Source organism: Meles meles, chromosome 14 (genome assembly GCF_922984935.1).
Source record: "Meles meles chromosome 14, mMelMel3.1 paternal haplotype, whole genome shotgun sequence".
NCBI lineage: Eukaryota > Metazoa > Chordata > Mammalia > Carnivora > Mustelidae > Meles > Meles meles.
In genome coordinates, this window is record NC_060079.1 from 14,243,864 (window position 1) to 14,261,367 (window position 17,504).

General features: G+C 37.2%; 1 protein-coding gene across 8 annotated transcripts in view; it reads left to right on the forward strand.

Annotated features, from left to right (window-relative positions):
• Nucleotides 1–17,504, forward strand: part of FRY (FRY microtubule binding protein) — a 444,482-nt gene that overhangs the window by 329,186 nt on the left and 97,792 nt on the right. For all 8 annotated transcript variants that reach the window (XM_045978039.1, XM_045978033.1, XM_045978035.1 and 5 more), the window contains 6 exons: nt 1,461–1,518; nt 2,613–2,704; nt 3,035–3,207; nt 4,306–4,466; nt 5,412–5,522; nt 10,424–10,578. In XM_045978039.1, the coding sequence (XP_045833995.1) occupies nt 1,461–1,518; nt 2,613–2,704; nt 3,035–3,207; nt 4,306–4,466; nt 5,412–5,522; nt 10,424–10,578 (750 nt within the window). The remainder of the gene's footprint in view (nt 1–1,460; nt 1,519–2,612; nt 2,705–3,034; nt 3,208–4,305; nt 4,467–5,411; nt 5,523–10,423; nt 10,579–17,504) is intronic.

Below are 17,504 nucleotides of genomic sequence, written 5' to 3' on the forward strand. Positions count from 1 at the left end.
TACAGTCAGATTTTATTCTCAAAAAAAGTAATTGTGAGTTCTGATACGTGAGTGCCAGCGAACCAGTAATTTACTCCTTACTAGTTAAATAGTTAAGACAAAGAATCATGTAGAAATACTACAGGAAAATAAGAAAAACAATTCCTGGAATTACCTAACATTCTTTCCCAAAGAGTCTAAGAACCTAAGATTCCTTCCCAAGGACATGTGCTCTTATACATCTTACCCCCTCAATATTCTTAGGGATGGGTAAGATTATATAATTTATTAGCTAACTGTGTGAGTCTGGAAAGCATAATGTCTCTGGGCCTCAGTTCTCTCACCTGTAAAATTGTTATAATAAATAAAAAAGAAGTGTATCCAATAAAAAGAAAAGTTGTTATCATTATAGTATCTATCTTATGGATTTACTGAGAGGATTAAATATAAAAATGTACATAGTAAATATTCAGTAAATGGCTGCTATTGGAGAAGATCGTTAATATTATTTCCATTTCTTTGATGAAGAACTTCTAGCATCTGTGTTAGAGAAATCTGAAATGGAATACAGGTTTTGTCTCTCAGCACAGAATGCCATAAAGTTTACCTTCCTAACTTCAGATTTTGCTGGAGGATGATGTCTTATAGCACAAAACATCCGGCCAGAATATTGCAAGGTGTTCAGGCATAGAGTAGGCTGTAGACAGAATTTCTGGCAGAGACTAGAGCTCATAGTCTTGTCGTCTTGACATAGAAGTTCATAAATTATTTCCCAAAGAAGAGAAATATTTAGATTAATGGATATAAAGCTGAGAACTAGAGATAACGGGAACAGGTGAAAGATAGATGATCAAACTTTCACTTTTACTTTACCAGAGAAAAGGTTTTGATGAAAACCTCCTTATTATAATACTTGCCATAATTTGCCTGCATCATATAGTTCTAATAAGGATTTTATCTTTGAACCTGCAAAAAGACTTCATTTTAAAATCAACTGTCAGTCAGTCAGTCAGTCCCCTGAGCACAGATCCCAAAAGTGGTGCCCGGGCAGCTGCCCCCCCAACTCTTTTGCTCTCGTGAGACTGAACATGTCTTCTGTGAGGGACTCGATTTGTCTTATCTTCATCTCCAGTGCCTGTAGTGAAGTGTTCTGATTCTAATAATCACTTACAGAATACTGTTTAAACTGTTTATAGAGAATATCTTGCCATAGAGGTCTCCAGAACAGGAAATCAAAATCAAGTCAACAAATAGGTATTGAGCCAAAATTATATATGTAACACTGGGATGAAAACCAGTAATGCAAAGCACAGGCCAATATCTGGTTCCAGTTCACCATGTGACTGAGAAACAGGCCAGGGGGAATTGGAGGTCAGAGCCAAAGTGAGAAAAGCACGTGAGTTAGGATCAATGGATGTGTTTGGTGACAAACTTGGCGTCAATAATAATGAATTTCAAATGCTGACCTTTTTCCTCCATAGAGAATTAGTGGAAGAACTTCATCCATTAATGAAAGAAGCTCTGGAACGAAGACCAGAGGTAAGATTTTTAATTTAAATACTTCACGCCTCTGTTTATTTGAACAATGGTATAATATAAATTTAAATGATACCTAATCGTTCCCCCATCCCCCAAAAAATACAAACATCCCCCCAAAAATTCAAATATTAACTGTGAATCTTAATATTTTAACTTTTGTTATTTTTATTATTGATCAGTATTTGAGTATTTAGTATAATATGGTTCCTATTTTAAAAGATTTTTCTTCTAGGGGCGCCTGGGTGACTCAGTGGGTTAAAGCCTCCGCCTTCAGCTCAGGTCATGATCCCAGAGTCCTGGGATCGAGCCCCACATCGGGCTCTCTGCTCCGCAGGGAACCTGCTTCCTCCTCTCTCTCTGCCTGCCTCTCTGCCTAGTTGTGATTTCTCTCTGTCAAATAAATAAAATATTAAAAAAAAGAAGATTTTTGTTCTAAGCTCATGAAGGCAAAACAACATACACAGTCCTATGTATGTAAATATATTACATTCTTTTGCAGGAGGTTTGAGTTGATTGAATTTGGGGTTTTAGCTGGTTTACTTATCTTTTACAAGGAGTTGGGTGGTCAAGAATATTATTTGTTCATCTGGTATAAGAAGCATTTTTGTCAACTTTATCTTCCCTGAAGTGTACTCTGAAAAGGAGAAATTTATAATGTAGCGAGGGGGTTGCGGGGGGAGAGACTAAGACAGAAAAAGAAACTTCCCGTATAGTAGATAAGATCTAAGAAGTAGCTGAATTTTAGCCCTGTGACTTGCATGACAAGAACTGGTGGGACCTTCGTGTCCACCTTTCTGCCCCTTCAGTGACTCCGTCTTTTAGTAGCTGCTAGGAGCAACTAGGAAATGAAGCTGGTTAGTTCTGAACGTTGCCACCTTGTAAATATTTATTGACCCACTTGGGATCTGTTTCTTTTATGACCCATAATAGCAAGCATTTTCTCTAAGGATTTGGAAGAAAGAAAAACACCCTCATCTTTTATGTTTAGGAAATTGAAAATAGCTAAGTGAAGCTTTCCTTTAATACAGTTTCCCAAAGCAAAGTTAATATTGTTTTGCCCATGTGCCTAAACAGTACTCCCTCTTTGTACACAGAACAAAAAGCGCCGAGAACGGCGGGACTTACTAAGGCTACAGCTACTTCGAATATTTGAGCTTCTGGCTGATGCGGGTGTCATAAGTGACAGGTAGGGGGAAAGTTCGAATGAGTTCATCTCTCCTTACTAAACTGGCCTTTTTGTCTCTTTTTCTTCGTGTCTGTCTTGTCTGTCTTTCGTTCCTTTTATCTTCCTTTTTTCCTTTCTTCCTTCCTTTTTAAAATGTGTTACCTTTAACTTTCACTCAGAGAAGTCCAAAACCTGTTGTTGTTTTTCCCACATTTATTTACACTGCCTGTGGGTCAGGAGCACATTTAGCGTGCGACTCCTGGCAGTGAGTCTTATTTTCCGTGAAGCATGTACTACTCTGACATAAAGACTTATCATCTGAAAGCTTATTCTTATTTTTTTTTTTTCCAGCACAAATGGAGCCTTAGAACGGGATACCTTAGCCCTCGGGGCTTTGTTCTTAGAATACGTGGACCTGACCCGCATGCTCCTAGAAGCTGAAAATGACAAAGAAGTAGAAATTCTTAAAGATATCCGGGCACATTTTAGTGCCATGGTCGCCAACTTGATTCAGTGCGTTCCAGGTACAATGATGCCTCTCAAGTCCCGTCCTTGCTTGAAAAACCCATTGTGTTCCTCACTGCTGTGCTTTCCTCTTTCATCCTACTGGCCCATGTGCAGGTCTGGGAAAGGGTCCTTCGTTTGTTTCGGGCTACTTGGGAATACCCATGAGAACAGATTGCGGTCATTCAGCACAGGGTTGGAAAGGGAACAAGAGGAGTTAAATTTGGCTTTGTGCTTATCCCATTATTTCTATTCTTTGGGTTCCCATCTGAAAATGAATCTATGCGATTTCCAGAGGAAGGAAGTAATTAAGGGAGAATTTCACATAGCCTTCATTTCTTCCTTTTCATCATGCTCTCCTGTGAACATGAGCTCCAACTCCACAGTATTCCTCCTCTAGACTCTCCAAGCAACACATTCTGTAGAATTCTCTACAGCATAGTAAATTATATTATTGAGACTTTTTGTCTTTTTTTTCCCCACAGAGCAAATGGGTATGAAACCTTTTCATCTAACAAAAACACAGAGAATAAAAATAGCTGGCCAGCGTAGTGTCAAAATTAATTACTGTAATTGAAAGTGTTGACATAATTACAAAAAGCCACAGTTCAACTGGTTCTACTTTTTCATTATTTTGATGTGGCAAAACCTTCTTCTTACCAACCCTCCTCCTCTTGGATGACCCAAAGTTCAGATTTGAGAGGACTTCTTCAGTGAGAGTGTGCTTGTTTCAAATGGAGGGCTGTACGTTATATTTCCCAGTATTTCCACACATGGGTGGTAGCAGTGGAGAGAATGTTTGCTATGTGAGCAGCAGCCAAGTGGGAGTGTTATAGTTTTCCTAGACGTTGATTGGAAAGCAGTGTCCGTGGGTCTACTTTCTGTCTCTGCTTCCCACTCTGGGCAAGGTGCCGCCGACCGCAGCGTGAGAGGACACTACACTTAGAGAGATTAGGCTTGCCTTCTTCAATGCGCACTTCATTACCTAAAGAAAACTTGAGTTACGAAATAGAATCACTCCTTTCCTCAAAATGCGAGAATCATGTAGAATAAGGACATAAACTGTATTCACTACACTTTTCAGTCTAGGAGACTCTAAACTCTGTTTTTCTCTCTAGTTCACCACCGAAGATTTCTGTTTCCCCAACAAAGCCTGAGGCATCATCTTTTCATCTTATTTAGCCAGTGGGCAGGACCGTTCAGCATTATGTTCACCCCTCTGGATCGCTACAGTGATAGAAATCATCAGATTACAAGATACCAGTATTGCGCTTTAAAGGTAGGGCATCTTTATCTCAGCCAGTGACTTTTGTCAGACCAGTAGTCTCTCTCCTTAAACTGACAACCATGCCCTAAATAAGGTTAAAATAACAATATGATATGACAAAATATACCTGCACAGGCAACAAACGCACACACCTGTAAGTACATAAGCTGACTTTTTAAAATTCCAAAATATATGCACACCAACATAAGTGGATGGCTGTGTATAAATATGTAAATATTCCAACTGGGTTCTCGGTTTCAAGACACAAAACTGTTCCCAGCTCTTACCTTTATCTAGTGCATGAGAACCACATGGTTTTGCTTATTGACCCTGGAAGTAGCTGCCTTGTCAGTTCGATCTTGTCTCAATGGAGCTGATTTAAACCATGACCCTCATAGCCATGGCGACCGGCACAGTGAATCAAGATCGCCCCTTCTCCTGCATTCCCTTGCTTCCTCTTCTCTTTCAAGTAACTAAAGTTTATGTTCTTAATTTTTTTCTTAGATTAAGAATCACAATTATGTATTTCCATATTTCCCATGGTTTGTCAATTTACTATATTAGTCAAATATTTGTCATCAAAATAATACTTGTAAAGCTATATTTACCTTATAAGCTGAACTTACTCACTTGAAATCACCGAAGGTAAGTTTTAAATACTGTGAAATGGTCATTTTGCTGTGAGTATCTTACTCTTTTATCATAAAGATTTGTTATCATAAAATTTTATGTCCATGAAGTTACACATTTTGGCCTTTAATTCTTATTTAAAAATCTAAAATTGGGAATCTGGTGCTTCTTGGTGAACCTAGTAAGGAATACTTTAAGATCTTGTGACAATAACTGCTTGAGAAGACCCTCATCATTGACCAACATGGGAGTTACGATCTAGGGAGTCGTTTGTGTGTTATTAGATCACTGCAAGTTTCATTCCGTGTTGGGTTGTTTCATTATCAGGCAATGTCAGCGGTGTTGTGCTGTGGCCCCGTGTTTGACAATGTGGGTCTTTCCCCGGATGGCTACCTGTACAAGTGGCTTGACAACATTCTGGCTTGTCAAGATTTACGAGTAAGTATCAGCCAAAACTACATTGTTTTTAAATGTCTAGGGTGTTCTGCCTCAGTCGAGTTGCTAAAGTGCATGAGTGTCGTTCAAAACATGGTCTTCACACATCAGCGTGGGAAGTGCTGGCTTCTATGTTGTACACATTACATCACGATGCATCAGGATAAGAAACACAACATACTTACCAAAGTTGCCATCAGCCAGCCCGAGAGCAAGTCTCCATGAAGGTCATATGATTGAAAGGACACAGACTATTTTTGCCATTCACAGTAACAATAAGCTAGTGACCAATAATAAGATAATCAAGAAATGCTCATCCAAATAACTAGTGAATCAAAGAACAAATAACAATAGAAACCGAAAATTGTTTTTGGCCTGAAGAATAACAAAAATACCACATACTAAACGTGTGGGCTGTAAATAAAGCCTTGCTTAGGAATGAAATGTATAGCCTTGAGTATATGTATTAGAAAGAAAAAAAGGCTGATCATCAATGACCTAAGCATCCATCTCAAGATGTTGTAAAAAGAATAGCATAGCAAACTGAAAAAAAAAAGAGGAAGGGAATAATTGAGATGAAAGCAGAAATTAATGAAAAAGAAAAAAATTAATAGAAATGATTGTTTAAGCCAAAAGTTGAATTTGTTATGATGAATAAAATTAATTCATGGCAAATCTGATCAAGAAAGAGAGAAGAAAAAATTAAAAAAAAAAGAGAGAAGACACATGTCACCAACATTAGAAATATAAAGGGGGTATCCCTACAAATAGTAGATATTAAAAATAAAAGAGAACATAAGAACATATTTGTGCCAATAAACCTAATAGTAGATATTAAAAATAAAAGAGAACATAAGAACATATTTGTGCCAATAAACCTGAAAATTTAGGTAAAATGGACAAATTCCTAGAAAAACACAGAAAAAAAGAAAATCTGAATAGTCAAAAGTAATAAAGAAATTTTATCTGTGATTAAAAGTCTTCTTACAAGGAAAACTTTAGGACCAAGTGGCTTTAATGTTGAATTTAACATTTGAGAAACAAATTGCATCAATTTTATACAAAATCCTTAAAGAGAAAACAGCTCAAGAGAAATATATCCCAGCATATTTTACCAGGCCAGAATAATCTTTTACTAATTTACTAACTAATTTTACTAACACCTGTCAAGGATTTAATGAGAAAAAAAATTCAAAGACAATTTTATTGAGTAGCGTAGATACAAAAATGCAAATAAAATATAAGGAAATTGAATTTAATGATACATAAAAAGGATGATTCCTCATGATCACATTGTCATTATACAAGAACTTCAAGATTGGTTTAATAATCAAATATACATCAACTTATTAGTATGTTAATTATATTAATAGAGTCTTAAGAAGGAAATATATGATCATCTCAATAGATGCAGAAAAAACATTTAATGAAATTCTACATGTATTTATGAAAGAAACTCCTACCAAAACTAAGAATAAAAAAAGAACATTCTTAGTTATATAAAGGTTGTCTTAAAAAAAACCCTATTATAAACATCGTAGTTAATGGTGAATATTGAAAATATTCCGAGATTAGAATGACCAAAGACGCTTGCTTTCACCACTTCTATCAACATTATACTGAAGATCGTAGTCAATGCATTGGGAAAGGGAAAATAAAATATCAGAAGTGAAAAAGAAGAAACTAGGTTATAGATATAAATGTGAAAGCTTAAAATACTGAAGTTTCTAGAAAATAATACAAGAATACAGGAGGAAATCTTAATCCCTGGGGTCTAAGTAAGGTTTCTTCAAAAGGATGCAAAAGTTACTAATTGTAAAGAAAGACCAGTTAATAACTTCACCAAAAGATGTGCCATTAGAGTGTGAAAACAAAGCAAAAAATAAAAAATAAATAAAAAATAAAAAGAGGGTAAACAGGCTAGTCACAGAGTGAAAGACGTTTGCAAGATAAATCCAGTACTTCTTGTCTAGAGTATATTAAGGACCCCTTCAGATAAATAAAATAGGGACATTCATAGAAAAATGAGCAAGTGGCTTACACAAGCAATTTACAAAAGAGGTTATTTTACTGGCCAATAAACATAAGAAACAGTTCTCAATTATCATATGATCTCACAGATATGATGAATTTGAGTAGCAAGACAGAGGTTCATAGAGGAAGGGAGGGGAAAAATGAAACAAGATGAAACCAGAGAGGGAGACAAACCATAAGAGACTCTTAATCTCAGGAAACAAACTGAGGGTTGCTGGAGGGGAGGAGGGTGGGAGGGATGGGGTGGCTGGGTGATGGACATTGGGGAAGGTATGTGTTATGGTGAGAAAATAAATAAGAAAAAAATTAAAAATAAAAGAAAGAAACAGTTCTCAAGCCCATGAGTAATCAGAGAGATGCAGACTCACCACAGGAAATATTACCTCAAATCCACCAGAATGGTGGAGATTAAGAAGATGGACAGTGTCAATGAGGAAACAGAGCAACAGGAGCTCTCATACAAAGCTACAGAGAATAGAAATCGGAATAACCACCTTGAAAAACTCATTGGCTTTATCATTAAGGTTGAACTAGTACACCCTATGACCCAGCCATTGTATTCAGATATGCATTTCATAAAATATATATCCAGTATGCACAACCTAAGACACGTACAGAATTGTTCACAGCAAAGTCTGGAAAAAACCCAGACACTGATCAGTGTAGAATGAATACATTGTGAAGTAATCACATATCAGAATACAACAGCGACAATGAATGAATGTGGAAGACTCTCAAACATGAGTTGTGTGAAAGAAAACAGACACAAAATTACATGCTATATACTGCCATTGCATAGAGTTCAAAACAGCCCAAGCTAACCAATGGTGGTGGAAGTGAGGATAGCCTTTCCTTTGGAAAAGCAGAGAGAGGCTGGGGTGGGACAGTGCATAAAGCTGACTTCGGCGTGGCTGCTAGCGTGGTGTTCTGTGTCTGGTGTTCACACTGGTGTGTTCAGTTACTATAACTCATCATTTACTTATGAATTGTATACTGTGTATCTTACACTCCAATATAAAGTTTCTAAAGCTCAGTTAAAAACTGGCTGATTGTCTTTCAAGTTGAACTAACTTTTTTTTTCCATTTTATTTATTTTTTCAGCGTAACAGTATTCATTCTTTTTGCACAACACCCAGTGCTCCATGCAAAACGTGCCCTCCCTATTCCCCACCACCTGTTCCCCCAACCTCCCAGCCTTGACCCTTCAAAACCCTCAGGTTGTTTTTCAGAGTCCATAGTCTCTTATGGTTCGCCTCCCCTTCCAAATTTTTTTTTTTAATAAACATATAATGTATTTTTATCCCCAGGGGTACAGGTCTGTGAATCGCCAGGTTTACACACTTCACAGCACTCACGATAGCACTTACCCTCCCCAATGTCCATAGCCCCCTCCCCCTCTCCCAATCCCACCGCCCCCCAGCAACCCCCAGTTTGTTTTGTGAGATTAAGAGTCATTTATGGTTTGTCTCCCTCCTAATGAAATGTTATTTTTAAGTCCTTGGTGATAGTATCATTAGCTTTTATCTGCTGCTAATTACTGAAGCCTGTGGGGAATGAGGCTGATGATGTTGACCATCCAACTAGAATATTGCTTCCATCTTAACCCCCACCCTGTAGGTAAAAAAACAAACAAAAAAAAACAATTTTTTTTTAAGATTTTATTTATTTATTTGACAGAGAGAGATCACAAGTAGGCAGAGAGGCAGGCAGAGAGAGAGAGAGGAGGAAGCAGGCTCCCTGTTGAGCAGAGAGCCCAATGCAGGGCTCGATCCCAGGACCCTGGGATCATGACCTGAGCTGAAGGCAGAGGCTTAACCCACTGAGCCACCCAGGCACCCCCTAACTTTCCTTCTCCACCTGGTCACACCTGGCAAGTGAAGGAAACAGAAGGAGACAGGCAAATGTTACTTTCTGAAGGGAATATCGCCTCCAAGGCACCAGGCTTCTCCTGGACAAATGTGACCATCCAGTATTTGACAGTAGCTTCAGAAACTGTCAGTAAAGTATCCTACTATTTCTACCTCGTATGATGATCATTTCATATGAGAGTCTCTGATTAAGAAGAGTTTATTAGGAGGCTCCTGGGTGGCTCAGTTGGTTAATCGTCTGTTTTTGGCTCAGGTCGTGATCTCAGGGTCCTGGGGTCGAGCCTCGAATTGGACTCAACGGAGAGCCTGCTTCTCTCTCTGCCTCTGCCTGCTGCTCCCTCTGCTTGTGCCATCTCTCTCAAATAAATAAATACATTTTTTTTAAAAAGAGTTTATTGGTACTGCATATCTTTTTAAAATATTGCCAGCTAAGTTTACTAATCAAGCCCCATGAATATATTCTGATACTTTTCCTCAGACTTGTATGCATAAAGGCCATCCTTTTGTATATTTAATTTTTAACCAAATATATGTATTCTTCAAAAATATTTTAAATGCAATAAGGAAACACTGTCAACAAAGTCTTCATTATTTGCATTATACTTTCATCATTTTCATTAAACTTTTCAGAATTAAAAATCAAAGAATAAGCAAACCCTATATATGACAGATTTACAGAGAGTGTGATTTAGTTTATACATACATTTCAGTTTTCAGTTGCATCCTCTTAAAGAAGAATACGTGGAGTAAAAATTCAGTTGAAGGAACACCTGGCTGACTCAGTCAGTAGAGCACGTAACTCTTGATCTTGGGATTTGTGAGTTTGAGCCCTATGTGGGGTATAGAGATTACTTAAAAGTAAAATCTTTTAAAAAATTAAGATGAATACTCTATCTCCATTTTCATTTTACCCAGTTTATATTGGCTAAGCATGATTCTGTGCCTTTCCCTGGAAAAACCTTTCATTAAGCATGAATAATTGCTTTTCTCCATGTTATTCAGGTTCATCAACTTGGCTGTGAAGTTGTCGTCTTGCTATTGGAACTTAATCCTGACCAAATCAATCTTTTTAATTGGGCAATTGACCGATGCTACACAGGCTCCTACCAGCTCGCATCCGGCTGCTTCAAAGCCATAGCAACTGTGTGTGGAAGCAGGTATGAATTCTTGTTAAGTGGAAGGTACTAGGCAGTGGCAAGTAACAATGAATATGTGAGGGCTGGCTGTTTTGCAATTATCTGAGCAGAATAAATTCTAAAGAAATACACAATGGCCAGTATTTCCTCAACAGATAGACCACTCCCTATAAGTCTGCAGCTACCGTGATTTTTCACATTCTCCAGAAGAGTGATGTGTAGTTATTGCACCATTCTTATTGCCTGGAAATTCACCAGGACATCTGAGAGCAGGATTTGAAAATGATAAAGAAGGTACATTGAAGAAATTAAAGGAGTTTCTAGAAGTGTTTGTGACAGGTGGGAACTCTAAGCCCATTAGCCATCCCAAGACCAAACTAAACCCAGGAAGCAACCTAAGAATGTTACATCTCCCTATTAAAAAAAAAAAAAAAAAAAGTAAAAGGGGTGCCTGCGTAGCTCAGTCTTTGAGCATCTGACTCCTTGATTTCAGCTCAGGTCTTGATCTCAGGGTCATGAGTTCAAGCCCTGTGTTGAGCTCCACCACTGGGCATGGAGCCTACTTAAAAAAAAAAAAAAAAAAAAAAAAAAAATTAATGTTACAGCTCTCTTGTCCAAAACTTCAGAAAGGAAGAAAAGAAAATGTGACACCCTGGGTTCCATGGATTACACTTGTAAAACCACCCTCTCTAATTGTGTAAATTAGTGAGGTCATTCAGCTCTGTAATTTATTTAGTGAAATAATTTCACTATTTCAGTGCAGTAATTTCATAGCTAAAATGAAAGGGTTAATGGAGACCACAAGGTGCATAAGCTGTTCCCAAGAAAGAGCTTATGCATTAGAAAGTGAGAGAAGGCAGCTCAAATTTATTTTTGAAAAGACTCATACAGACTGTTGATTCTCCTTTTTAATTAAATGTTGAATTTTAAGTAGCTATGTTGAGCTACTGGATGAAAGGAATAAAGTGAATTAGCTTTAAATTCTGACCTATTACAATCTATTCAGTTCTAAATTAATAATAACAGAATATTAGAAGACCTCTACTTTAAATAAACCTAAAATGAGCATGCTATTTCAAGAGAGAGGTTTCTCTTTAAAATTCTTAGCTTTCATTTTTAAAGGTAGTAGATAACATTTGACATCTAAAGCTTACATTTTCTATAATCTTAATAGTAGAATGTTTATTATACACTTTTATCTCAAAAGTTACAGCAGATGAATATAATCTATACTGTCCAGTCTGCCATCATTTTATTTCATGATGTTAACATTATGAAATGATAGTTATACCTATAGAATATTACGAAAATAGCAAATTTTTTGCAAAAATCTCTTTCTCCAGAATATGTTTTTATTTTCAGATATTTTGATATTTTCAAAATAAATCTGTTCACACGACTCTTTGGTTTTGAAAATGTATTAGAATATGACTTGGACCATATATTCCCTTTGACAAAAATTAAAACAATAAAAGTTTCCTTTCTTTGCTGCCTTTCTCCCAGTGAACTCGATGTGAACTATCCTAGTCAAATTTATTTCATTGCATGGCCATCTCATAAAATATTGCACTACATTCCTCTGACTGAATCTAGGTATTTTTCCTTGGGGAGCACAAATAAATGGCTATGAATTTAACAATATCATCTCGGTTTCAGTAATATCTCCAGTCACAAAAATATTAAATCATAAAACTCCCCATATTCAGATTTTTTTTTTTTTTTTTTTTTTTTTTTTTTTTTTTTTTTTTAGTGGTCATGAATTTTGGGGAGACACTCTTTTTTTTTTTTTTTTTTTTTTTTTTTTTAAGACAATTTACTTCCCCCTTTTATTAATTTTTTCAGCGTAACAGTATTCATTCTTTTTGCACAACACCCAGTGCTCCATGCAAAACGTGCCCTCCCCATCACCCACCACCTGTTCCCCCAACCTCCCACCCCTGACCCTTCAAAACCCTCAGGTTGTTTTTCAGAGTCCATAGTCTCTTGGTATCATTCCAAACTATTCTGCTTTCTTAGACAAATACTGCAGATCAACTTAGGTTCGTGACCCTCATGTATCCTGCAGGAAGGTTTGAGGGCTAGGCTCCCACATCGACACGACCTGTCCCTCGAGACAGTAGCCACCTCTCTGTCATTTGTCACCACGGGGCATGTGCAGAATTTAAAATTTCAGCTGTGGCTTAAATGTGCTCTCTCTCCTCATAAACTCTCAGTCTGTGTAGTCTAGATAAGCCTCTGGATTTGTTTGAACAATCTTTGCACTTAATGTTTTCAGTACTTTTTTGAAAGCAATTCTGGTGTTTTAGCTTTTGCTTTGTTTTCCACAAGTTTGCTTCTTAAAAACACCTAAATACCTTATGTTATGAAATAACATGTTCCTGAAAAGTCATACCTAAACCACGTCATATTTTAACTTTCCCAAACAAATTATCTGTACAGTAACTCCTCTAAGTCATATTCTAAAGTGAAGAATCTTTCTTGTAAAGAATTATCTCCTCCTTTTCAGATAGAAATGAGCATATGCTGGATTTATTTTTGTAGGAATATGACAGTTTATAACCAGACTCATTTATTAAGGAACAATTTACAATTGACTCTAAAATACTTTTTAAAAATCGAACATTTTTTTAAAGTGCTCCTCCTGAATAAAATTTTCTACTTTTAGTTTTCTGCTTTTGGAATCAGCCATTTTTGCATAATTTAATATATTAATCCCTATATTCATCAGTTGTGATATTGAAAAAATAGTTCTCTATGTTCTTTTTTTGTTTCTTTTTGTTTCTATAGAGGACTCTGTGAGAGTGTTTGTGTGTATTGTGAACTTTCTGAAATCTAGACAAAATCGAAACTGTAATTATAACTCTGATATATCTAGTGATATTGGGAAATTTGGAAGTCAGTGTGGATTTCAAATAAGACCAGGAGAAGTAAGGATAAAAGTAGAAAGTGGTGATAGAACTGGCAATATTAATTTTGAGGAATTATTTATAAAATATGTCTTACATTTGATTAAAAGCTATTAAGTGCAGGTCAGTACTATAATGTAGCACAAGAGGAAAGAGCTCACCTGTCAGGCAGCAATAATTCCAATAACTATTTGACTTTTGTGTGTGCTCTTATTAGCTTCCCCTCAACTCCAAATTATATCAGTACTGAACAGATAAAGAAATTGAGAAAGATTACATGAATTTCCAACATTCTAAATCAAGGCAAATAGTATGATTTATATTAAAAGTGTAGGCGGTTTCCAATTAGTGACTTAACTCAACAGAGTTCTCTTCACATTTAATTAAATACTTGAGAGTTCTACTGTTTTTACCCCTATCCGCCAACACACTACTACAATGTATTTTAATAATTTATTTTAATAAGTGTTTTAGAATAATATATAAGGTTAAAGTTTTAATTTATATTTTGTTGGGTTTATTTTTGGAGGTAGTTTCTGCTGCCATTGCTGTTTGTATGTCTGCTTTACCTTAAGCTAATTTCTCATAATCTTTCCTAATTTAAATCAGGCCCAGCAAACTTGAATTATTAAAAGTAGATGTCCCACGTGTCTTGAGGAAATATCAGCTATTATCAAGGAAGACAAGGGTAGCTTATGATTCATCAATCCTAGTCACACTCCCTAGCTGGTGACACATAACCTCATTTGGTTTTGTCAGTCAGCTGGAGTATTCCAAGAGCTCACAGAGTTTAGGAATCTGGGCTCAGGAAACGTGCTGTCTTGAGTTTGAATTTAGCTCTGCCTCCAATAAAGCTGTGTGCTCCTGAGCAAGTTACCATAAACTCTTTCTCATTTGTAAAATGGGAATGCTGGTATCATTAGGTTAAGGATTAAATTTAACCAATCTTTCCTTTTATTTTTTTTAATATTTTATTTATTTATTTGACAGAGAGAGAGGTCACAAGTAGGCAGAGAGAGAGAGGGAGAAACAGGCTCCCCACTGAGCAGAGAGCCCGAAGCGGGGCTCGATCCCAGGACCCTGAGACCATGACCGGAGCCGAAGACAGAGACCTAAACCACTGAGCCACCCAGGCGCCCCAACCAATCTTTCCTTTTAATATGGTACATGCTAGCCTCAGGAATTACAACCATGTACAGAAATGCATGCAGGATAGCTACTAAGGTATTTTAAAACAATGAAAAATAACCTCAAGTCTGTTAATAGGGGGATGAGTAAACAAATCATGGCATTTTTTAAAAAAAGATTTTATTTATTTAGCAGAGAGAGACACAGCAAGAGAAGGAACACAAGCAGGGGGAATAGGAGAGGGAGAAGCAGGCTTCCTGCCAAGCAGGGAGCCCTATCGGGCATGAACCCAGGACCCCGGGATCATGACCTGAGCCAAAGGTAGAAGCTTAACGACTGAGCCACTCAGGTGCCCCAAATTATGGCATTTTTAATCAAGTCCTTAAAAATAGATCAATGTATCTGAGCATGAGAGCTATCTGTGAACTATGAATCCAATTTCTTGACCTAAGACCAAGCACATACATAGTAGGCACTCTGTAAACACTCTTACTCAATAGCTGTTGGAAGCAGAAAGCTATGATGTAATCCCTTCTATCAACTAATGAAATTAGTTTCTCTCCACCTCCAAGTTACCCAGAGCTTTGTCATTTCATTCTATAGAAGTCAGGACTAGTGGGTATTTCCAAATTCTTCAAAACCTCCTCTCTTCCAGACCAGAAAAAAAAAAAAAAAAAAAAGTGAAGAAAAGAAAGAGAATTTTATTTTCTGTTTGCTTTCTGAATTATATCTGCCTTTTATATTTACTTTATGATTTGATTTTTATACTGAATGATCACAGCTATCTTTACCTTTTATCCTTCCACTGCCTCCATTGAATAATTTAACACTGAAACGTATAAGATTTTGTTTCTAAGCCTATTTTAACCATCTAAATACAGATGTTTTGTTTGTATCCCTTAACTCATTTGAGATCTCATTTTTCGCTTCTCTGGGCTTCTTTCATTTTCTGTCCCTGTGTTGTTATTTCCTTCAATGCTGTGCTCCATAAAGTCCATAGTTCAGTCCTAAGCAGCTAATTGAATGTGCCAATGATATAGTCCGTACATGGCCCTGCCTAGGAGAGAGGTTTTGTCTTCCCTTTTCCTGCCTTTAAATCCCCAGTGATCTAGCAATACTTGCCAGTGTCCTTTTCTTTTTCTTCACGTTTTTCTTTAAATTCCAGTTAGTGTTCTTTTACATAAAAATGCATAGGTGTTAAAGCTCCATGTTAGAGACAGCCCCGTAAGATATGTCTGCCTCTGTGGGGCTCCCAGAGTGTCCTTTGTACTTTCCCAGTCCATTCCAGATACTGCAGTTTGTTAGAACTCTAAGTTAGACCAGCTATGAAAGTACTGTTGTAGGCTGTCCAGGAAGCTGATAGCACCATGGATAAGTTCATTCTTTGGAGTCAGACTTATCCAGGATGTAGTCTAGGCACCACTGGTCAAATACTTTGTCAAGTACTTAATGTACATGAACGTGGTCGAGTACTTAATGTCTCTAAGCCTCTAAGCTTGCCAGGAAGACAAAGTAACAAATCTAGGTAAAGGCCTTGGCAGAGTAACCAGCATAGAGTAGGCAGGTCATAACAAATATTATCCATCGTTCTTCATTATCCTCACCGCAGCATGTACGCGGGCTTTCCCTCACTTCTCATCTGACAAATCAACCTCATGCTTTTTTGTTCATTTAATAACAAAAGTTCTACAAATATCCAATCAGGAAATGGGCAGAAGACATGAACAGACATTTCTGCAAAGAAGACATCCAGATGGCCAACAGACACATGAAAAAGTGCTCCACATCACTCGGCATCAGGGAAATACAAATCAAAACCACAATGAGATACCACCTCACACCAGTCAGAATGGCTAAAATTAACAAGTCAAGAAATGACAGATGCTGGCGAGGATGTGGAGAAAGGGGAACGTTCCTCCACTGTTGGTGGGAATGCAAGCTGGTGCAACCACTCTGGAAAACAGCATGGAGGTTCCTCAAAAAGTTGAAAATATAGCTACCTCATGACCCAGCAATCACACTACTGGGTATTTACCCTAAAGATACAAACGTAGTGATCCGAAGGGGCATGTGCACCCAAATGTTTAAAGCAGCAATGTACACAGTAGCCAAACTATGGAAAGAACCTAGATGTCCATCAACAGATGGATGAAGAAGATGTGGTATATATATACAATGGAATACTATGCAGGCATCAAAAAGAAATGAAGTCTTGCTATTTACAACAATGTGGATGGAACTAGAGGGTATTGTGCTGAGTGAAATAAGTCAGTCAGAGAAAGACAATTATGATAGTTCTAATATGAGGAATTTGAGAGGCAGGGTAAAGGTTGTGGAGGAGAGGGAAGGAAAAAATGAAACAAGAGGGATCTAGAGCAGACAAACCATAAGAGGCTCTTAATCTCAGGAAACAAACTGAAGGTTGCTGGGGATTGGGGGGGTAGGGATAGCGTGGCTGGGTTATGGACATTGGGGAGGGTGTGTGCTATGGCGAGTGCTGTGAAATGTGTAAGCCTGACGATTCACAGATCTGTACTTTTGGGGCAAATAATACATTATATGTTAATAAAAAAAATAAATAAAAGTTTTAGGGACACCTTGGTAGCTCAGTTGATTAAGCATCTGCCTTAGGCTCAGGTCATGAGCCCAGGGTCCTCAGTAGGAAGCCTGCTTCTCCTTCTGCCTGCTGCTTCACCTGCTGGTGCTCTCTCTCTCTCTTTGACAAATAAATAATTAAAAACTTTAAAAAATAATTTTTTTAAAAGTTCTAGAAAAGTAGTTATTTTAGAATGCAAATTAGTAAAGCCATTTTGGATGGCAATATGACATTATCTACCAAAACTTTAAATGTTGCCCTTTGACCCTGCATGACCTCTTCTAAAAATCTGTTCTAAAGAAAGAACATTTGGTGTT